This window comes from Monocercomonoides exilis, assembly GCF_001643675.1.
Source record: "Monocercomonoides exilis strain PA203 chromosome Unknown scaffold45-810774, whole genome shotgun sequence".
NCBI classification, from domain to species: domain Eukaryota; phylum Preaxostyla; order Oxymonadida; family Polymastigidae; genus Monocercomonoides; species Monocercomonoides exilis.
In genome coordinates, this window is record NW_027150590.1 from 41,109 (window position 1) to 58,383 (window position 17,275).

General features: G+C 37.8%; 9 protein-coding genes across 9 annotated transcripts; 2 read left to right on the top strand and 7 right to left on the bottom strand.

Moving 5' to 3' along the window:
• Positions 1 to 1,936: 1,936 nt before the first annotated feature.
• Positions 1,937 to 2,437, bottom strand: MONOS_11429 (uncharacterized protein; the record flags this gene model as incomplete). Its single annotated transcript, XM_067863957.1, has 1 exon — positions 1,937 to 2,437. One exon carries the CDS (start codon positions 2,435 to 2,437, stop codon positions 2,138 to 2,140), a length of 300 nt encoding a protein of 99 aa, XP_067721680.1. The 3' UTR covers positions 1,937 to 2,137.
• A 2,503-nt stretch (positions 2,438 to 4,940) lies between these two features.
• On the bottom strand, positions 4,941 to 5,216 carry MONOS_18058 (uncharacterized protein; the record flags this gene model as incomplete). The annotated part of the gene is made up of 1 exon (XM_067871038.1): positions 4,941 to 5,216. The coding sequence occupies one exon, from the start codon at positions 5,214 to 5,216 to the stop codon at positions 4,941 to 4,943; it is 276 nt and encodes a 91-aa protein (XP_067721681.1).
• A 227-nt stretch (positions 5,217 to 5,443) lies between these two features.
• On the top strand, positions 5,444 to 5,740 carry MONOS_11430 (uncharacterized protein; the record flags this gene model as incomplete). The annotated part of the gene is made up of 1 exon (XM_067863959.1): positions 5,444 to 5,740. One exon carries the CDS (start codon positions 5,444 to 5,446, stop codon positions 5,738 to 5,740), a length of 297 nt encoding a protein of 98 aa, XP_067721682.1.
• A 2,180-nt stretch (positions 5,741 to 7,920) lies between these two features.
• Positions 7,921 to 8,193, top strand: MONOS_11431 (uncharacterized protein; the record flags this gene model as incomplete). Its single annotated transcript, XM_067863960.1, has 1 exon — positions 7,921 to 8,193. One exon carries the CDS (start codon positions 7,921 to 7,923, stop codon positions 8,191 to 8,193), a length of 273 nt encoding a protein of 90 aa, XP_067721683.1.
• A 168-nt stretch (positions 8,194 to 8,361) lies between these two features.
• MONOS_11432 (uncharacterized protein) lies at positions 8,362 to 8,610 on the bottom strand (the record flags this gene model as incomplete). The annotated part of the gene is made up of 1 exon (XM_067863961.1): positions 8,362 to 8,610. One exon carries the CDS (start codon positions 8,608 to 8,610, stop codon positions 8,362 to 8,364), a length of 249 nt encoding a protein of 82 aa, XP_067721684.1.
• A 764-nt stretch (positions 8,611 to 9,374) lies between these two features.
• Positions 9,375 to 9,809, bottom strand: MONOS_11433 (uncharacterized protein; the record flags this gene model as incomplete). Its single annotated transcript, XM_067863962.1, has 1 exon — positions 9,375 to 9,809. One exon carries the CDS (start codon positions 9,807 to 9,809, stop codon positions 9,375 to 9,377), a length of 435 nt encoding a protein of 144 aa, XP_067721685.1.
• A 3,252-nt stretch (positions 9,810 to 13,061) lies between these two features.
• Positions 13,062 to 14,350, bottom strand: MONOS_11434 (uncharacterized protein; the record flags this gene model as incomplete). Its single annotated transcript, XM_067863963.1, has 2 exons — positions 13,062 to 13,775; positions 14,222 to 14,350. 2 exons carry the CDS (start codon positions 14,348 to 14,350, stop codon positions 13,062 to 13,064), a joined length of 843 nt encoding a protein of 280 aa, XP_067721686.1.
• A 312-nt stretch (positions 14,351 to 14,662) lies between these two features.
• On the bottom strand, positions 14,663 to 14,977 carry MONOS_11435 (uncharacterized protein; the record flags this gene model as incomplete). The annotated part of the gene is made up of 1 exon (XM_067863964.1): positions 14,663 to 14,977. The coding sequence occupies one exon, from the start codon at positions 14,975 to 14,977 to the stop codon at positions 14,663 to 14,665; it is 315 nt and encodes a 104-aa protein (XP_067721687.1).
• A 437-nt stretch (positions 14,978 to 15,414) lies between these two features.
• MONOS_11436 (uncharacterized protein) lies at positions 15,415 to 16,124 on the bottom strand (the record flags this gene model as incomplete). Its single annotated transcript, XM_067863965.1, has 2 exons — positions 15,415 to 15,948; positions 16,089 to 16,124. 2 exons carry the CDS (start codon positions 16,122 to 16,124, stop codon positions 15,415 to 15,417), a joined length of 570 nt encoding a protein of 189 aa, XP_067721688.1.
• Positions 16,125 to 17,275: the final 1,151 nt, after the last annotated feature.

The window sequence follows — 17,275 nt, forward strand, 5'->3', positions numbered from 1 at the left end:
TAGATTGCCATCTTCTATTCATTATGTGTTTCAAAAAGAAACATTTCCAACGAGATTCTCAGTTCAGAATTAGACCTTGTTTTATTCATCCAATCTTCAAAACTGTTTTTTTATCAATCGAGTTGAAACAAATGACTACGAATATGTTATGACCATAAAAGATAAAATGCTGCTTTTTGAAAAAAAAACTGCAAAATAAAAATGCAACAAACATATCAAAACTTGAATCAAATGACTGTTTTTGGCAAATATGAAAAATGTTTGTTGGTTTCATTTTTGCAACAAATATTATTAAATAAGTGTTCACTGCGACAGAAAACATTCAAACAGGAACATAATGCATTTTTCAATGTATGTAATTTGAATGTCCATAAGAAATTAACAAAATAAACCATTGTTTCCTTGTAGATTGATGAAAGCAGCAAAAATTAAAAATACCTCCTTTTGGTGTTTATTTTCATTAATGCAATTGTGGTTCTTCGAAAACTTTTGAAAAGTGAGAATAATGTTGATATTGTAATTTGCACTTCAATGGAACATGGTTGAATAATGTTATATTATTTATTATTTGAAAAAAAGCAAATGTCAGACTATCTCTGATTTTTCAAAAAGAATTTCTGACCCGTTTCTTTTATTCTGCATTCATGATGCCCATGTCGAGAATCATTCTTCCCCATGGTTTGTTTCTGGAATTTTGACAATTCTGAAAAAAAGTTTTCAAAAGTGTTGTTATTTATCCAAGATCAATAGATATTTGTTTCTGTAGGATCTATGCGAAGAGGAGTATACATGATTGTCCAATAATAATGCAGCATTCATATTTAAATAAGATCAGCAACGAACGAAATACAATGAAGAAATGTTTTGATAAACTTTTTTTATTCGAAGAGAAATTGATAGTTTAAAGGAAATAATTACATATATTTCATGTCATTTTCTCTTTATTTGAATGAAATGCTTTGACGTATCTTGGTTTGTTGCTGCAACTACGTATTTCACTATTATAATTCTTTATTTGAATTTTTTGTCTTTTTTTTGTGAAAATTGTCGAATTTTTTCTGAATGAAACTTCTGAAGAAATCATATTGGAAAAAAAACCGTGGAGCATTTCATCATGCTTAAACTTGCCGAAGAATTTATCTTTCAAATTGAATCCAAACCTAAATTTTTTTAATAATGTTTGTGATTTCAACGTGTTCTTTAATTGCACCCCAACAAATAATTATGAATCCATTATTTTCATCTTCCTTCCTTTCTTCTTCTCAGTGAAAGCTGAGATTTCAAAGGAAGAGCAATTAAACGCTGTGTCTTCTGATCGTTTTCTTTCATAAAAGCGTCTGAGAAACCCTAAACAGGCTGCAAAATCGGTGGTGAAGATAAGTGGAGAAACGTCAATTATGGGGCAGTGGAGATTGAAATCTAACGTAGTAGAAGTTGTTGGTGCGAAGGGCAACAATTCTCCCGTGTGAAGAGAAAGAGGCAGAAAAGAAGGAGGAATTGAAAGGAGCAAAGGAAGATGAGGTAACGGAAGAGGGGGATTTTAAAAGTTGAAGTGAAATTAGAAGAAATGAAAAAGGTGGAGGAGAAGGAAGAAGATTTGGTTTTGGAAACGGGCGCAGAGGATGCAAATCAAGAAGAGGATATAGCAGAAAAAGTGGGAAGGAAGAAATGCAGATTGGGATGGAGGAAAATGAAATAAGACATAAATCACCTGTTGAAAAATGATACTTTTTCTAAGTGATTCAACTCTAAATCAACTTTATCATTCATATCTTGTGTTAATTATTTTTTTCCACAAACAAAACTCAAACACTTCTTTAAAAAATTAGCGAAAATAACAATTGCTTGCTTATTAAGAAAACTGAGACCAAGCGAATTTGAAATTTGAATTTTTAAATATTAAAGTGCCGTTCAAAAAATTAGTACATTCTTTATTGATTAAAAGAATAAGCAAAGAGATGCACAACATACAAAAACCAAAAAATCGATGTCTGACACAAGAAGAAATGTGATGACGTTCAAAACAAAACTTTGTCAGGAGAAATTCACTCAAAATAATGAATGAAAATATTGAGGTTGATTTAAACAAAAATGCTTTTTCAGCAGAAAAAATTATCATCTTCATTTTATTCACTCTTCAATCTCTGAACTTCCCAACGAGTTCCGTAGCTTTCGCAATTGTGCTTTGCTTGTCATCCAATGGGGTGTCCTTCAGGTTAATTGCATTAGTTATCTTCACCAACGCTTCCCTTCCCCCAAAGCACTTAACAAACTCTCGCCGCAGCTTTCTCAATGTCGGCTGCTCTCCTGCCGCTCCAGATAGGCTCGCCCGAACACCATTCTCGTACGAGTTCCCCCTCAACCTTCTCAGGTCAGGCCTTTCTCCATTCACAATCTTCTGCCCTGCCACATCAGCCTCGTATTCCCCCAATGGCATCTGCAGCGTCAGGCACTCTCACGCCATCATCCCGATAGAAAACTCCACCGTCTTCTTTGTCGCGTGCCCCTTCGCACCATTCGGCAGCTCTGACGCCTTCTACCGTATGCACTTCTTCCAGAGATCATCTTCGTGCTCGGACGTTGTGAAGTGGGAGGTAATTTTGTGAATATTTATTCTTCACAGAAACATCAGAGGAAGATGTGGCCATGGCGGAGGCTGAAAAGATGGAGGAAGTGTCAGAGTCTGACGAGCAGTCTAAGTTGAGTGCAATTCAGATAACCATGTACTTAGAGAATAGCGCAATCAGCGGACAGAGAGAGGTTTGATTGGAGTTTGCCTTTCATTTCGCAAAAGCAGTGAAGCACGAGATTGTCCAACAAGAACAAGACCTGTACAGCTGTTTGTTCTATTTTCTGCAAAGTGCAAATTTTCATTTTTTTCTTCTGGTTCTTTCCATATAGCAGTTTTAACAGCTTAAATATTTGATCGAAAAAAAAAGTCATAAGCTAATAATTTAATTTATCGCAACAAATGTGAATTCAAAAAATAAGAAAGAAATATTAATTTGTTATTTTCATTAGTCAAAAAATGGATGTTGAAAAATAAAACAACAAAAAAGAATAACGACAAATAATAGAACACACATGATAAATGCTATTTAAACGCAAATGATAACTCTTTTTTTGATTCACTCTTCATTTTCAATTAAGAAAATGAAAATTCTTATAGTTGTTATAATTTTCGAATAATGAATAATCATCATCACCAAAGATGTAGTTTGAAAAGTCGTTTGGAATACAAACTGTGAAAATAACGAATTCTTCTCGTGTCAATGTAAATATGAATTGTTAATAAAAAAGCAATTTCCCTTTAATATTTATTTTAATAAAAGCTATTTTGGTTTGCGAAAAATTTGAAAAATTAAGAAATGTGTTTCGTTTGTGATAAATATATAAAATTTATATATTTATTTTTGAAAAGTCGCTTTGATCAAAAATTCATCCCATCGCTGTTAATTGAAAAACACTCCTTTGCCATTATTCAACATTTGAAAATGAAAAAAATAATAAGAGTTTGTTTGAATGCGAAAAACCACAACTCGTGAAAACAAATTATTTTCAAAAAATATTTTAATTTGAATTTTGATCAATTTGAGAATTGCTTTTCTTATGAAATTGCACTTATTAAGTTCGATCATGCATGCTGTTTGGAAAGACATTTGAAGAAAAAGATGTGTTTGGAACTTTTGCGTTGAAAAAGAAAGGATATCTTTTTTTTGCAAGTTTTGATTATAACTGAATAAATTCCACTCAAGACAATTCAAATGAGGCGCAATTTCGAACTTTGACAGTTGACAATTATGACGGTAAGCGAAATGCTTTCTCTGGAGCGAAAAAAACAAAGTCATGAATTTCGAAAGTGATAGATTTTAAATTTTGGATTCAACAACAATGCGCCGAGAATGAAAGTTTTACCAGTTGAATGTTCTTTCCCATCGTGAATGCTTGTAAAAGATGAATCAATAATAATGATGAATTCGTGCATTTACATCAAAAATCAGTATCTCCATTTTGTTTCAATGAGGATAAATCTATTCACAAACATCAGTTTGATCCCCCAAATGAATGTTTATTCATTCAGCCTTTTTTCTCACTCCAATGAATAGAATTCGAATATTTTGAGAAATATCATTATCATCAACGTTGCAACTCATCGTCAGACTTTTTTCTTTCTTCAAAGGAAAGTTTAGGTGAACAGATAAAAACTGCACCTCATGGTACATTTCTGCGAAACCCTTAAAGAATAGTGATTATCTCATGAAATTTTAATTCCATAAGAGATTACTGGAAGTGGATAAATGCATATTGAAAGGCTGAACATATCTGTTTAAAGAAAACGCATACAAAACGAAGTATTTACAACAAAGCTGATTGATGCCCAAAATGGAATGTTGCAGATATGAAGATCAAAGAAAGTTAAGGCATAATCTATACATCTTTGTTTTCTATTTCTTAATCAAAAGAACATTTATTAAAACATTCAGAATTTTTTTTGATGACATTTAAAGAGCTATTATATGGAATTTGATAAAAACAGGAGATTGAGAAACAAATGCAAGAAAAGAAGCAAAAACAGAAGCAGACGATCCAGAGAAGACACCTTTTCAAGATGGCTTTTGGTTGATTTAGGGGATGAGAGAAGTTCTAGACTTGAAGAAGCCTGAGATCAAACAGATGTTAAATGCACAACTTGAAAAGACGGAGAACGCGTGTGCTAAGCTGCATTAACGATACAGAGTGAATGAATATGGCTTTCAAAAAAAAATCTTGATTCCTCACCACATATAATGTTATCTCCACCAGAAAAACGATTGCGCCAATTGCGCGCTTTCCGATATTTCTGTTGACTGTTCCAGAAAGTGCTTCTTCAACATGGGAACATTGTGTTCGAAAGAAAAAACAATAAGATCATCCTTTTTTCATTGCATACTTTAATGATCTTATTCGTTGTTTTCCTCTGAGTTATAGGTGAACTTTATCTTGTGCATGATTGCTACAATCGTCACAGACTCGTCCATTTCCTTGTCTCCATCCCTGCTCCAAAACGTAACAATGCCCTCTCTGATTTGAAACATTCGCTCCGAAATAGGCGCGATGCTCATAAACTCATCTGCTGTATCATCCATTAAACATCCTGGTTCCACACAATTCTCTCCCAATCGGAACATGACTCTTCCTGGGCATATGGAACCTTCATTATCACTAATAATTCCCATCAGTTTTAGAATACACTCTCATCAACTGCGGTTCATATCCTGGATGTGCAGGAACATCACAAAATGATTCATCAACCAGAATCTGCCCTTCGTCTTCTTCATTTTTTTTTTCGCTTGATAAAACCTACTGATTCGATATTTCATCCAAACAACACTGAATTCAACTCTCATTCAACAAAGATAAGAGGAGCAATAAGGCAACACCTGAACCCAAACCTGTATCGATAATGAACATTGTCACCTCAATGAAAGCACTGGCGTCTGAGATTGTGACAGACCTGTGCATATGGTTCTTCGTGCTCGGAATGGAATTGCGAGAGATCACAGGAGATGCGCAGCTTGCGCTACCGGAGATCTCCATCTTTCATCTGTCTGTGGTCACACAGGTGAAATTGGATACCATTACAAGGAAAGAAGTAAATTCATTGGTTGCTGCAATGATGACTCTTCTGATCATTGATGAGGCATTCCTTCTGTTGAAAATTGAGGTTCCGTGGTCAAGAAGAATGTGGAGCGCGCGCTGAGGCATGCGATGCAGTCGTAGTCGATGATCAGCATTGTTAATTTCATCTCCACTCTGCCAAACAACTTCAACTTTTCATCTTTCCTCTGGATTAGCCTGTCTTTCAGCCTGTTCTTCTTTCATGAATCGTCACGCAACGTCCTGCTGCAGATGGGCTTTATAAAGCTGCACCTTCATAATAACGCAGTGGAGCTGTGGTGACCGTTCTTTATCAAGACTGCCTTCTTCATTGTGAGGCTTGGGCTGGAAAAGGAGGAGCTAGTGCTAGCGTTTATTCCTCGCATACAGGCACCCTGTAGAGGATGCGCGCGCTGATTGTGTTTGCATAGGAGCGTTGCAAAGTGATCGTGCAATCATGGTTTAAGTCAAAGATGAGGATGAAGATGATATGGGTGATGAGGATGATGAATTCTGAGATGAAGATAAAAAATGGGAGGACAACTCAGGAAAAGGTTGAAAGGCAGAGAACAATAAAGCGAAAAGAAGCGGATAAGGATGAAATGAATGACAGAGCAGAGAGATAAGATGAGATGTTAACAGGGCTAATTCAGAGGGGTGGTGAATTGCAGCCCATGAAGAATTGGGAAGAAATGCAGATAGCGAGCGAAGGAATGATGGTTCAAGGAAGAGTAAAAGAAGAGGCCGTTGAGGAGCAGCGGCTGGTGGACGAAGTGAAAATGGAAGAGACAAAAAAAAGGCAGATGAACAGTTCTGATGATTGCTGAGCAGAGAAAGCTGTTGATGGAAAAGGATTGGGTGCACAGATGGGACATGTTCCAGAAAGTGGCACTCAGCTTAGGAAGAGAGAAGCTGAGGAGCAGAAGAAGATCTGAAAGCAAAGGACAGGAAGATGGATAGGGATAAGGCAAATGACCATGAGGTCAATACACTTGGGCTATTTGCTTCCAGCGTTGCGTCAAGCAAAATATCCCTTTTTGAGCGTCTTTTGGATCGTGAAAACGGATAATTTTTCTATTCTTAAGCTGAAAGGAACGGCTGTTCATCAAGCAGAGCTGCTCAAACCTGACAGAAATAACATTAACATTATGTTCCGTAAAAAGAATGTGTAAGTGCATGTCTGCAAATCCGCACTCTCCTCTCCGTGTCATTCTTTATTCCTTCCAATTTGAATGGCCTGCTATTGTCAATAAATCAGAAATGCCGAATGAAGACTTTTATAACGAAGGATACTTATTTCCTGATGATATTACACACATTTTTATTCGCAACTCATCCTCTGGAATGAAGAAGCAGGCTATCATTCTGTTCCATATAGACATGCATATACATATACGAGAAAAGGTTAATCAAAAAAATGAATAAGAGAAGATGATAGAGATGCACTTATGAAGTGAAGCTTTCTGAAATCGAATAAACTCATTGAAGATCTACTCTTGTTTGTGAAAGAAAGGACGTTACTGATTTGGCATAAGATTTATTGAGAGAAAGAATACGGAGAGATGAAATAATAACGATGCAGAAAACAAACAGAAATTAATACAAAGAAAGAAAGAAAGACAAAAAAAATATAGAAACTTAGATTTCCGAAGATATATATATATATTATTGAACCGTAAACCTTTGTGTATTTCTTCTTTATTTCTCACATTTTGTTTTTCTCTTCGATACCAATGAAACACACAGAAAATCATTCTTTAATAACGAGATCCTTCCATAAGCTTCATCAGATGAAAATGGTGAAGTCCATGGTTTGCCACTGCATTTTGCACCATACAGCTCCTTCATTGCCTCTTTCAACTTCTCGGCTTCAACTCGGAAGAAGTTCAGCAGAAGCTTCAGAAACGCAGATGCATCTGTTCACCACTTCTTCAAAAGAATCCCCTCAAATTCTGTTAAAAACATGTTGATCTTATGATTTTTTTTTTACGGCTATTCAGCACCATGTTGCGGTACATGAAGAATGACAGCTCGTTTTTATAAAATTCTTTCTGCACAAACTATTCAAATAGCCACACCTCAGAAAAGTCCTTCCGGGACAGTTTCACCCCGTTGATCAACTCCTTTTACGCTTCCTATCTCTTCTTCTGTGCAACGTGATTCTCTTCAAGCCACTTGAACACAAAGTTCGCCAAATCAGCCAACCCATTTCTGTCCCTGAACGGGTCTGCCTCGGTCTTGTCTCAATATATTCCCAGGATCTTCTTCATAATTCTTACAACAATGGCGGCACTATCTTCAGCAGTTGCAACAGACGCTGCATCAGCACAGACGACCACAGCCTGCGTGGCACCCGAAGCACACGTGCTGATTAAAACGTTTCTTGTTCCAGCGACCCAGACACTGCACTCATCAATCACTCCCTCGCCATCGACACCGCCTACAAAGGCACCCCACCTGCCACAGACACCCCTGCCCTCAATACACCAGGAGAAGTCACAGACCACTCCGAGTCTTCCCTGTCTCTGCTTTCTGTTGAATGTTCAAGAAGCATGAACGGCCACTCCACAACATTCGCACTCGCTTAACCTTTCTTTACCACTGTTGGAACCACAGTTTTCATGCAATCATCCCGCTCCCTCTCTTCGGATCGTTGTGCTGAAACAGCCGAATTCCATGCAACTCGCTCGTATCTCTTTTTTCTGCCTTTTCACACTCCTCAGCTCACTCGTATTCTCCCCCTCCGCTTCTGTTCCTCCTCCTCCTCGCCACATCCTTCTCCTTCTCATCTTTCTCCTCTGCCCCGCCTTCCCTGCTCCCTCCAAAGTCCACTTGCACCTCACGCTCCTCCAGCTCCCGAACCTGAACAACCAGCCGCTCCACCTTCTCTTCATACGACGCTTTCATTTTCTTCTGCTCCTGCTTCTTTTGCGCAAGCGCCGTCTGCTGCTTCTCTATCACCTCCTTGAACATCGCCTTCTGCCTTCATTTTCTTCTGCTCCTGCACTTTCGACAGCGCCATCAGCATCTTCGTTTCCTTCTCCATCTTGTTCATCATCTTCTTCTTCACTTGCATCGGCTCTTCCACCACCGCCGGACATTTCTTCCCCTTAACTGTTGGCTTCTCTCACAACACTCGCATCGTTCGCCACTTTCGCAACAAATCCCTTTGTTAGGTCGGACCCAAACATCGCAACGCAGCCATCGCAGTTGTTTGCCGCAAATCTTTCGCAGCATTTTTCTCACAGCTCCGATGGCAGAATGAACGAAGATGAAGATGGAGCAATTCCATCCACGTCAGAGGATAACAATAAAAGCATGGTAAGCTTCACCCCCAACCAGCCAGCGAACCATCGCTGTATCCGCTCACCAGCTCACCTTGACGTGTCAGGCGTTTCTTCTCCTTCTCAATCCCTCCATCAATAAATTCGAACTTCTCCTTCATCGCAACAAGTTACTCCTTCAGCTCCTTCACTTCTGTGATGTACTTGTTACTTATCTTCGGAATCTTCCTCTCCCGCATCCGGATGATCTTGTCCTTTTCCTGAAGCTACTCCGCCAGTACACTCACAGGCTTCGATATTCGCTCTTCGTATAGGATCTTCTGCAGCAGCATGTTGAACTTTAGAAACTTCTTCTCCACCACCTGCTTCGCTTTCTCATGCTTTTCCTTTATATTCCACTCCTTCTTCTTCTTCATCTCACGTATTCCCTTCACCATTCTCTTTCTTCTCCTTCTACTCCTTCACCCCTTCTTTCTCCTCCAGAGCCGCCAGCGCTATCGCTGCTGGAGGCAGAACCACATCCTCCATCATCAGCCCCGCCACCGACAGCCCCTTCTCCACAATCTCCCCCACTTCATTCACTGCAACAATTCCCCTCCTCATTTTGTTGACCAACTTCATCACCACACGCCTCGACTGCGGAGATCGCGACGCCAGCCGCGCTATCTCCGACGGCAGCAGTGAAGGGTCAAACAGATCGTAGATCGACGGGAGCGCATTCACACTTTCACACAAAAGATCCGCTTTCTCCCCGACTTCGTGCCCATAGACACTGCAAGCGACGGAAGCGGTACCACCAGCGGAACCGAAAGCATCGCTGAAAGAGCCACATCGTACGCACACACAACACCCCCATACAATGCAACCAGGTATGTCACACCACAACATATCCCTCGAAGCGTCTGTTGCTCCCTCAGTAACGACTATCTGTGATTTTCATACACGCCAGCCGCCTCTTGATATCGTCCATCGCTCCTGTCGAATTATATGATGCCTCCACAGCAAATACATCAGAAGGGTTAGCCGCAGGTGCTGATGATGGCTTATCATCTTCTGTCACTTTCTTCTCTTCGCTTCTCTGCGTCCAGAATGGTGAATCAGATCGGCATGCTGCTCTAGTTGAAGAAGACGAAGGCGCAGAGCGAAAAGTGGATAACTTCACAGAGGCAGTCAAATGAATCTTCTCTGAGAAAAGTCATCGAACAAGTTGGAAGCTCCTTCTCTGGTGCTAACATACTATCTTCGTTGAAAAAAGAGGAAGATAAGTTCAAAAAACCGATCATTTTTGAGTTATGGAACAAGACGGAGCTGGATTTCTTTGATGATAAATCGAAACGAGAAAAAATATTTTTGTGAAAACAGATGAATAAGCTTAAACAATGAAGTGTGTGAAAGATGATTGTTTCTCATGAAAGAGATGAAAGTGCTATTTTGAATTGTGAATAAAAGAGTATTTCTGGGAAAATTGAATGAAACATTTAATTATTTAATTTAAAATTCTTTTATTGTTCCATATGTTGTTCGTTTTGAATATTGTTTAATAATAATAAGCAATGAAATGTTGAATGTTTCACAATCATAAATTTCAAAAAAAGAATTCTATAATTCATGCAAATCAAATAGTATTTATCTTTCAACAAAGGAAAATAACAAAATCTTAGCTGCTGTTCAAAAATTCATAATGAATATTCGAATAGATGATATGAAAATGAAGAAAAAAAACATAGAACTCATTTGCTTTAAATAGCTCAAAAGCAGTTGCTCATATAAGTGTATTTCAAAATAAAGTTAAAAATTTATGTAATATTAACTAATTTGAATCCTGTTTTTCTATTAAAAGCGAAATAAATAACAATAAATAACATTCATCAAACTTAAATGGGAACGGAATGATCAACATTTTTTGATCATTTGTGATCATATTTTCAGATCAGTTAAATGTTTGCGACTTTTCAAAAAGAATGATACAAATGGTTCATAATCGATTATGGATATATTATTATTTACTTAAAAAGAAACAATAACGGGAAGATCTCTGATTTTTCAAAAAGATAAGTCATATAGTTGGTAGATAACCCGGGTAAATTATGAGTGATTTTTTTTGATACAGTCTGTCCCAAAAAAATGTTGATCTGTCCTTTTTTAATGTTGAGCATCCCGCAATAAATAAAAAATAAATTTCCCACATTCGCCTTTCGTCATTATTAACATTTTATTTGCAAGGTGTTTAACTCTGTTTCAAGAATAAAAGCAAGATTTATTGAACGTTTAAGTATTTTTCTTTGAACAAATCAATGGATGTTTGATTGCAATCAATTACTTATTCGGCTTTATCACTTTTGTTGTTTTTTAAGTTTTATTGTGTGTCAATAACCAACTAACTTTTTTTAATGTTTTTTTTTTTTGATTCATAGGAAAGATAACTTTAATAAAATAATATGTCAATTCAGAAATACTTATTTTTCATATTTTTCTCAAATATTGAATCAAGCGGATGGAATTTTTATGAAAAAAGAAAAACTGTGCCATTCATTTTAAACGAAATGCTTATTTGAATCTTTGTTTTTAAAACAATTTTCAACACTATCAATAATCCTCTTTTGAATTAACTGTTCATTATTTTTATTCTTTTTGGTTAATAGCCTTTTATAACATTATTTTATGTGAATGTTTGAGTATTTTTTACTTCCTTTTGTTAAAAAAATAAGATTATAAAGAACCAACAAGCCGATTTTCTTTATTATTGACAAAGATCGTTGATTAAAATAAAAGGAATATGGGTGTTTTTTTTTGACATCATAAAAAAAGATCAAAAATCGAAAAAATAAAATCTATAGTGGTATTTATTGATCATAAAAAATAAATGTATTTTTTTCAAGTCTTTAGCTTTTATTTCTGTTATATATATTTGTTTTATTTATTAATGTTAAAAAATACATACCTCTTTAATGTTTTTGATTAAAAAGGATTTTTATAATCAAGTTTCAAAAAAAAAATTGAAAAATCAATCTTTAAAAGGAAAATAGATATTTCTAAACTGGAAAAACAAAACATTGAAAAGAAAAAATTGAAAAGAAGAACAGAAAAGAAGAACAGAAAAGAAGAACAGAAAAGAAGAAAAGAAAACAAAATTATTTAGACAAATTTGACATTAATTATTATTTTTCTTTTTTTTTCCTCACCTTTGTATAGCCAACAAATCTCCGTTCATTTTATTCGATTCATCAGATTCATCAAACATAAACAGATAAAGTGGAATATTGGATTAAGCCAAATTCAAAAGCTTGTTCCCTCACATTTCTCTGATTAAAATTGTTGCAAACAATGGAATTGATGCTGATGCATGTGGCAGACCCCAACAGATCCCATGTGCCACAGTGGAGTATGCTCTCAACGGATTCATTTCCCTCCTCCAAGACGCCTCTCTCACTCTTCTCGCCTCAACATTTGCTCCCACTCAAACATTCACTTTCAATGCAGTTGACACAAAAATTACTGGAATTAATTAACTTTATCATAATTTTCACAACTATTTCTTCTTCTAATTTTGAACAGTTTCTATATCATTGTTAAATCCTTGAACTTTCATAGCTTTTTCAACTGAAGTAAATATCATCACTTGTCTTTCATGTAGCCCAAAATCAGCACAGGTTTTATTATTTTTTCGTCATTTTCCATTTGATTTAGCTTCTTCATCCAATGAAAATTACGTTCGTTGAAAAACAGTAATTATCGTTCTCATTTCTTCGGTCATATCAGAAAGTTCTTCAAAAACATTTATTTCCTCAGCATACATATTTCAACATGCTTGTATCCGATTCACTTAACCGCCTTTTATAAATTCTCTTTAAATAAGCCTTTTCTTCAAAATTGATTTTCTTCCTCATTTCATTTTCAATAATTTGTTGTGATTTTGTAGTTGTGAAATCTGCCGAAGGCTATTTTGGAACCCATCCATTTCATAAAAGAATTGTTTCAAAGCTCTTTCTGTTTTCACTGCAAATGCTTCAGCTTCCAAATGAAAAAGTCAGATTCGATCTCCTTCCTTTGATGAATGTCTTCTGATCTGATATTCCAGATCAAAATTATTCATTTCATTGACGTGTTAGGTTGGTTGAAATTCTATTTCAGAATAAATAATTATCTGTGCTTCTGAATAGGAATGAAAGACGAGGCCTGATGATGAATTTGACGGGTGCTGAATGAAAGAGAAGGAGATGAAGATAGAGCAGGAAGTGAGAGAAGAGAAAGAGAGCCAGGAGAAGCAGAATTAGCAGAAGATGGATGTACAGCTTGAGAAAAGAGGGAAGGAGATTGAGATGTTCTGAGAGAAGGAAAAGATTGTTGTTGGATGTTCATAAACAAGGACGAATTGACAAGTGATGAAGTACAATGAGAAAGAGGATGAAGAGCAATATTTGTATTTGCAGCAAAATCAGCAGCTGAATCAAAAGGCGCAACAAAATTGAGTGTAGGGTATTTCTGCATCAGATCCATCGCCATTGAATTCTGCGACATGAAGAAAGACACCAACTTTGAGAACGACAGGCATCTCTTCGTCCAGGAACACTGCTCTGATTGAATGTTCTTATCCCTTTCTCCTTCTGAAACAGCAGAGGTGATCCTTTCCCTGCTCCTTTCCTTCCCTTTCTGTGTGTTTCTTCTGCTTCCTCTTTGTCTGGCCACCAGCCTTTCTACTTCATCCCCATTCCTCTTCGCAGATCCGCCCTGCTCTGCCTCAGCCCACTCTTCAGCGCACTCATCTGATCCAGCTGCGTTCTTGTCTGCCTCGAGTCGACTGCTGCATACACAGGCACTTTCATCATCTTCCACACAAATTGCCCATTTTCCTCGCTTTTAATGCGAACATAGCGGCAAGACACATCCAGTTCATCGCTCAAAGCTTCAAAGTCAGAATTAGCAAGGTTATTCAATATGCAGTCCAATTTCCGCTCTCTTGTTAAAAATGGCGTTTTGCTTTCTTTCGCCTCTTGTTGAGCCTCACTTGCCATTTAATTCTCCTTCTGGTTGGTCGGCGTGCCTGTCTCAAGGTGTGGTTGTAGTATTCCTTGGATGCTGCTAAACAGATTCTTGTCCTTTTCCTCTATCTTCTTCACCAATTTCTCCATTTTTCTGCGCTCTCGCTCTTCTTTCTCATTCCTCTTCTTCTGTGTCTCCTGCAATTTCATCAGCAGAAGCTGTTTTATTCTCTGATCATAAGATTTCAATGAATTATATGCAATCTTCGCCTCTTCATCGTCCACTTTCCCTTTTTCATTCTGAAATTCATCTTGCATTACCTTTGTCACTTCTTTGTTCAAATCCTTCATCCTCATCACACCCAACGTCACCCCTCCTTCTCCTCCAACAACAACAACTGTTGATGGAAGCGTTATTGGTGCACCAACAGCTCCTCTCCCCATCTCCATCTCTTGGCTGGACACAATCAACGCTCTCCCTCCAACTCCTCTTCATCCACCGTCCATTCGCTTCCCTCGTGTAAAGTGTATCGTTCCAAAGTCACCTCCTCCGGAAGAATATTGTTTAGGCTGTGGAGAATGTGATAGCGTTGGAGACGGAATTGTTGTTCTGTTACTGCTGCTGCTTCTGTTTTTGCTTGGATTGTTATGAAAGAGGCTCTGGTTTTGGCTCATTTGAATGCGTTTCGTCTTTTTTGCCGTTTCTTATTGATTCTTTTGCGTTTGTATTCTTTTCTGCTTCTTTTTTATTGTCTTTGCTTTTCAAGCAACTTCTTTGCGGTTGTTCATTGAATCATCCAAAATTGCTTTTTGATTTTCGTCTTTTCCTTCATCTGTATTGCCTTCAACTTCTTCCCTGTTTCCATTTCCATTTCCAGAATTTGTTGCTTCTTTCTCTTCTTTCTCACATTCTTTATCATCTCCTTCATTTTTTGCAGCATTCCCACTCATTCCTGATCTTTTTATAGATTCATCAATCGGCGTCGGAGAAAGCAGCAAGTTTGGTCTGACCATCAAAAGCACTTCGTTCACAACAGAATCACGTTGATGCTCAAGCGCCTGATAATACTTTCGCATCAACCTCTGTTTCTCTCTCCGTTTGTACCTCTTCTCTCTTCTCTCTTCTTCATCACTGATGATGGAGCTGTCGTAAAGGCATTCGCTTTCTTCATTTCACTTCGGTTCCTTTAAAGAATTTCTTCTGATCAGTGAATAATTCTCGTTTTCTTTTGCTTTCACTTTATTTTCTTTTTCATCATCATTGTTATCTCCTTCATTAGCAGGCTTCAATACCTTCCTCAACTTAATTTGTCCTCTTATCCTTCGCTCTCTCTCTTTCTCTCTTCCTCTTCTCCAAATCCTCCGCATTCCGCTCCACCATCCGAAACTCTGCAAACAGCGGAAGCGCCTCAAATACATCGGGAGGGAGAACAAAATATTGTCTTTTCCTTCTTCTTCCGAACTGCTGCCTCATCCTCCTCATCTGCTGCTCTTCGCTTGTCAGAAATCTGTTTCTAGAAAAGCGCAGCAACGAAGAAGAAGAAGAAGAAGAAAGAACGTGAGGCACCAGAAGCAGCAGCCACTTGTGCACAGCGGTTGAGATAGCATCTGCGGAGGAGAGGATGCATTGCTCTTATGCGGCGAGCCATAGCAATTTCAGAGCGATGAGGTGGTTTGGGGTGGAGAGAGAGGTCAGTTACTGCTAGAGAAGATGGAGAAGATGGAGAAGATGGAGAGGAGGAAGAAGAAGTTGAAGGAGATGATTGAGGAAGAGAAAGAAAAGATTCATTGGACAATGAAGAAGGAGATGTGCCTGTTCCTGTGCCAACACCAGCAATTGAATGTGTCAAAAAGGTTTGCGTTGAATTTTGATTGCTTTTTCTCTGTCTTTGTCTTCGAGGCACATAAGATGGATTCTGCAGAGTTGCTTCTTGTGGCGGAAGGTTCACAGGAAGATGCAGACGCGGCGCATGTATTCTTTTGAATTCTTCGATGATTTCATCAATTTCTGCTTTTTCTGCTATTTCTTGTGATGAATTCACTTCTGACTGTACGGATGAAGAGGAAGATGAAGAAAAATATGATGATGATGATGATTTCCGTATTGATGTCAATGATAACGCTTATTTCTATGACTATGCCTGTTCTACTTCATTTGTCTGTTTCTATCTCATAAACATTCGCACACCGGAAACACACATTCTTCTGTCAAATCGTCTGTCATTGGAATAATCTGCAACCAAATGCCGAAGGCTCTCGTTTTCGCTGATTGGAGCTAAGGAGTGGCAGAAGCGATGATTTGATGCAAGAGCAGCTTCAGAACAGAATTTGGCGTAGAAGAAGAGGCTGAAGAAGAAAGTGTTGATATTTCATCTGCATTGCTCCACATCTCTTTGTCTTCATCTTCAGTCTTTTCAATTTCTCTTCCTTCTTTTTCACTTTTTCTCTCTCCTTCTCTCTTCCTCCTTCTTTCTCTAAATAACCTCCATATCATTAATGAATTTCTCATTTGGGAACAATAATTTCTTCAACTCATCATCCGACGCTGCTGTTAGCAATATAAAATAAATGATACAAAAGACTCCATTTTTCTGTCTATTGTCTTTTTGTTAATAAATACCTGTGCTTGAAACGCCCAGCAGCGGTGGTGCAAAGTTTGGAGAGAGGAAGGAAGAGACGACGTTATTGATTAAGGAATGCGCTTCAGGCGTGAAAACATATGAATACGATGGGAAGAATTGAGCGATCTGTTCATTGATGTTCTTTTGGTGGAAGGAGGTTCTTGTAAAAGAAGAAGAACGTTGGGATGAGTTGGAAGATGTTGAAGATCTGCAAAAATCCACATATTGATGGCTCGTGGCAGCTCTGGTTGTGCTTGTGATGTTACACAAAAAAGATGTTCTATCTGCCTAGGATATTTGAGGCAAGGGAGCTTTTGGTGGAAGCTGAATCATTTATTGAGGCAAAGTGAGAAAGAAGAGAGGAGGAGAAGGAGATCTGTGGTGTTTGAATGGAGTGTCATTCACAGAAGATAAGGAGTGACATTGAAAGAGGAGTACTTTTATTGGAAAGAGAAGATAATTCTTGCTTTTTGAGAAGCGCACATGACTAACTCGATCATGGAAACTACAAAGCGGTTTGTGAATGAATGATTTGAGAAGGAAGAAGAAGAAGAAGGCATTGACGACGAAGAGAAGAAATGTTTAGTGGTCTGTGAGAAGAGGAAGTCTCGTTTCATGTGGAATGAACAGTCAGCTGCAACACAGAGACAATAGTGGAAGCCAAATGCGCAGAAGAGTGTTCCTGGTTCATTCTTTTTCATCAGCTCTGATTCCAATGATGATAGAAATGATGTGAAGCGGTTGTGGTTTAGAC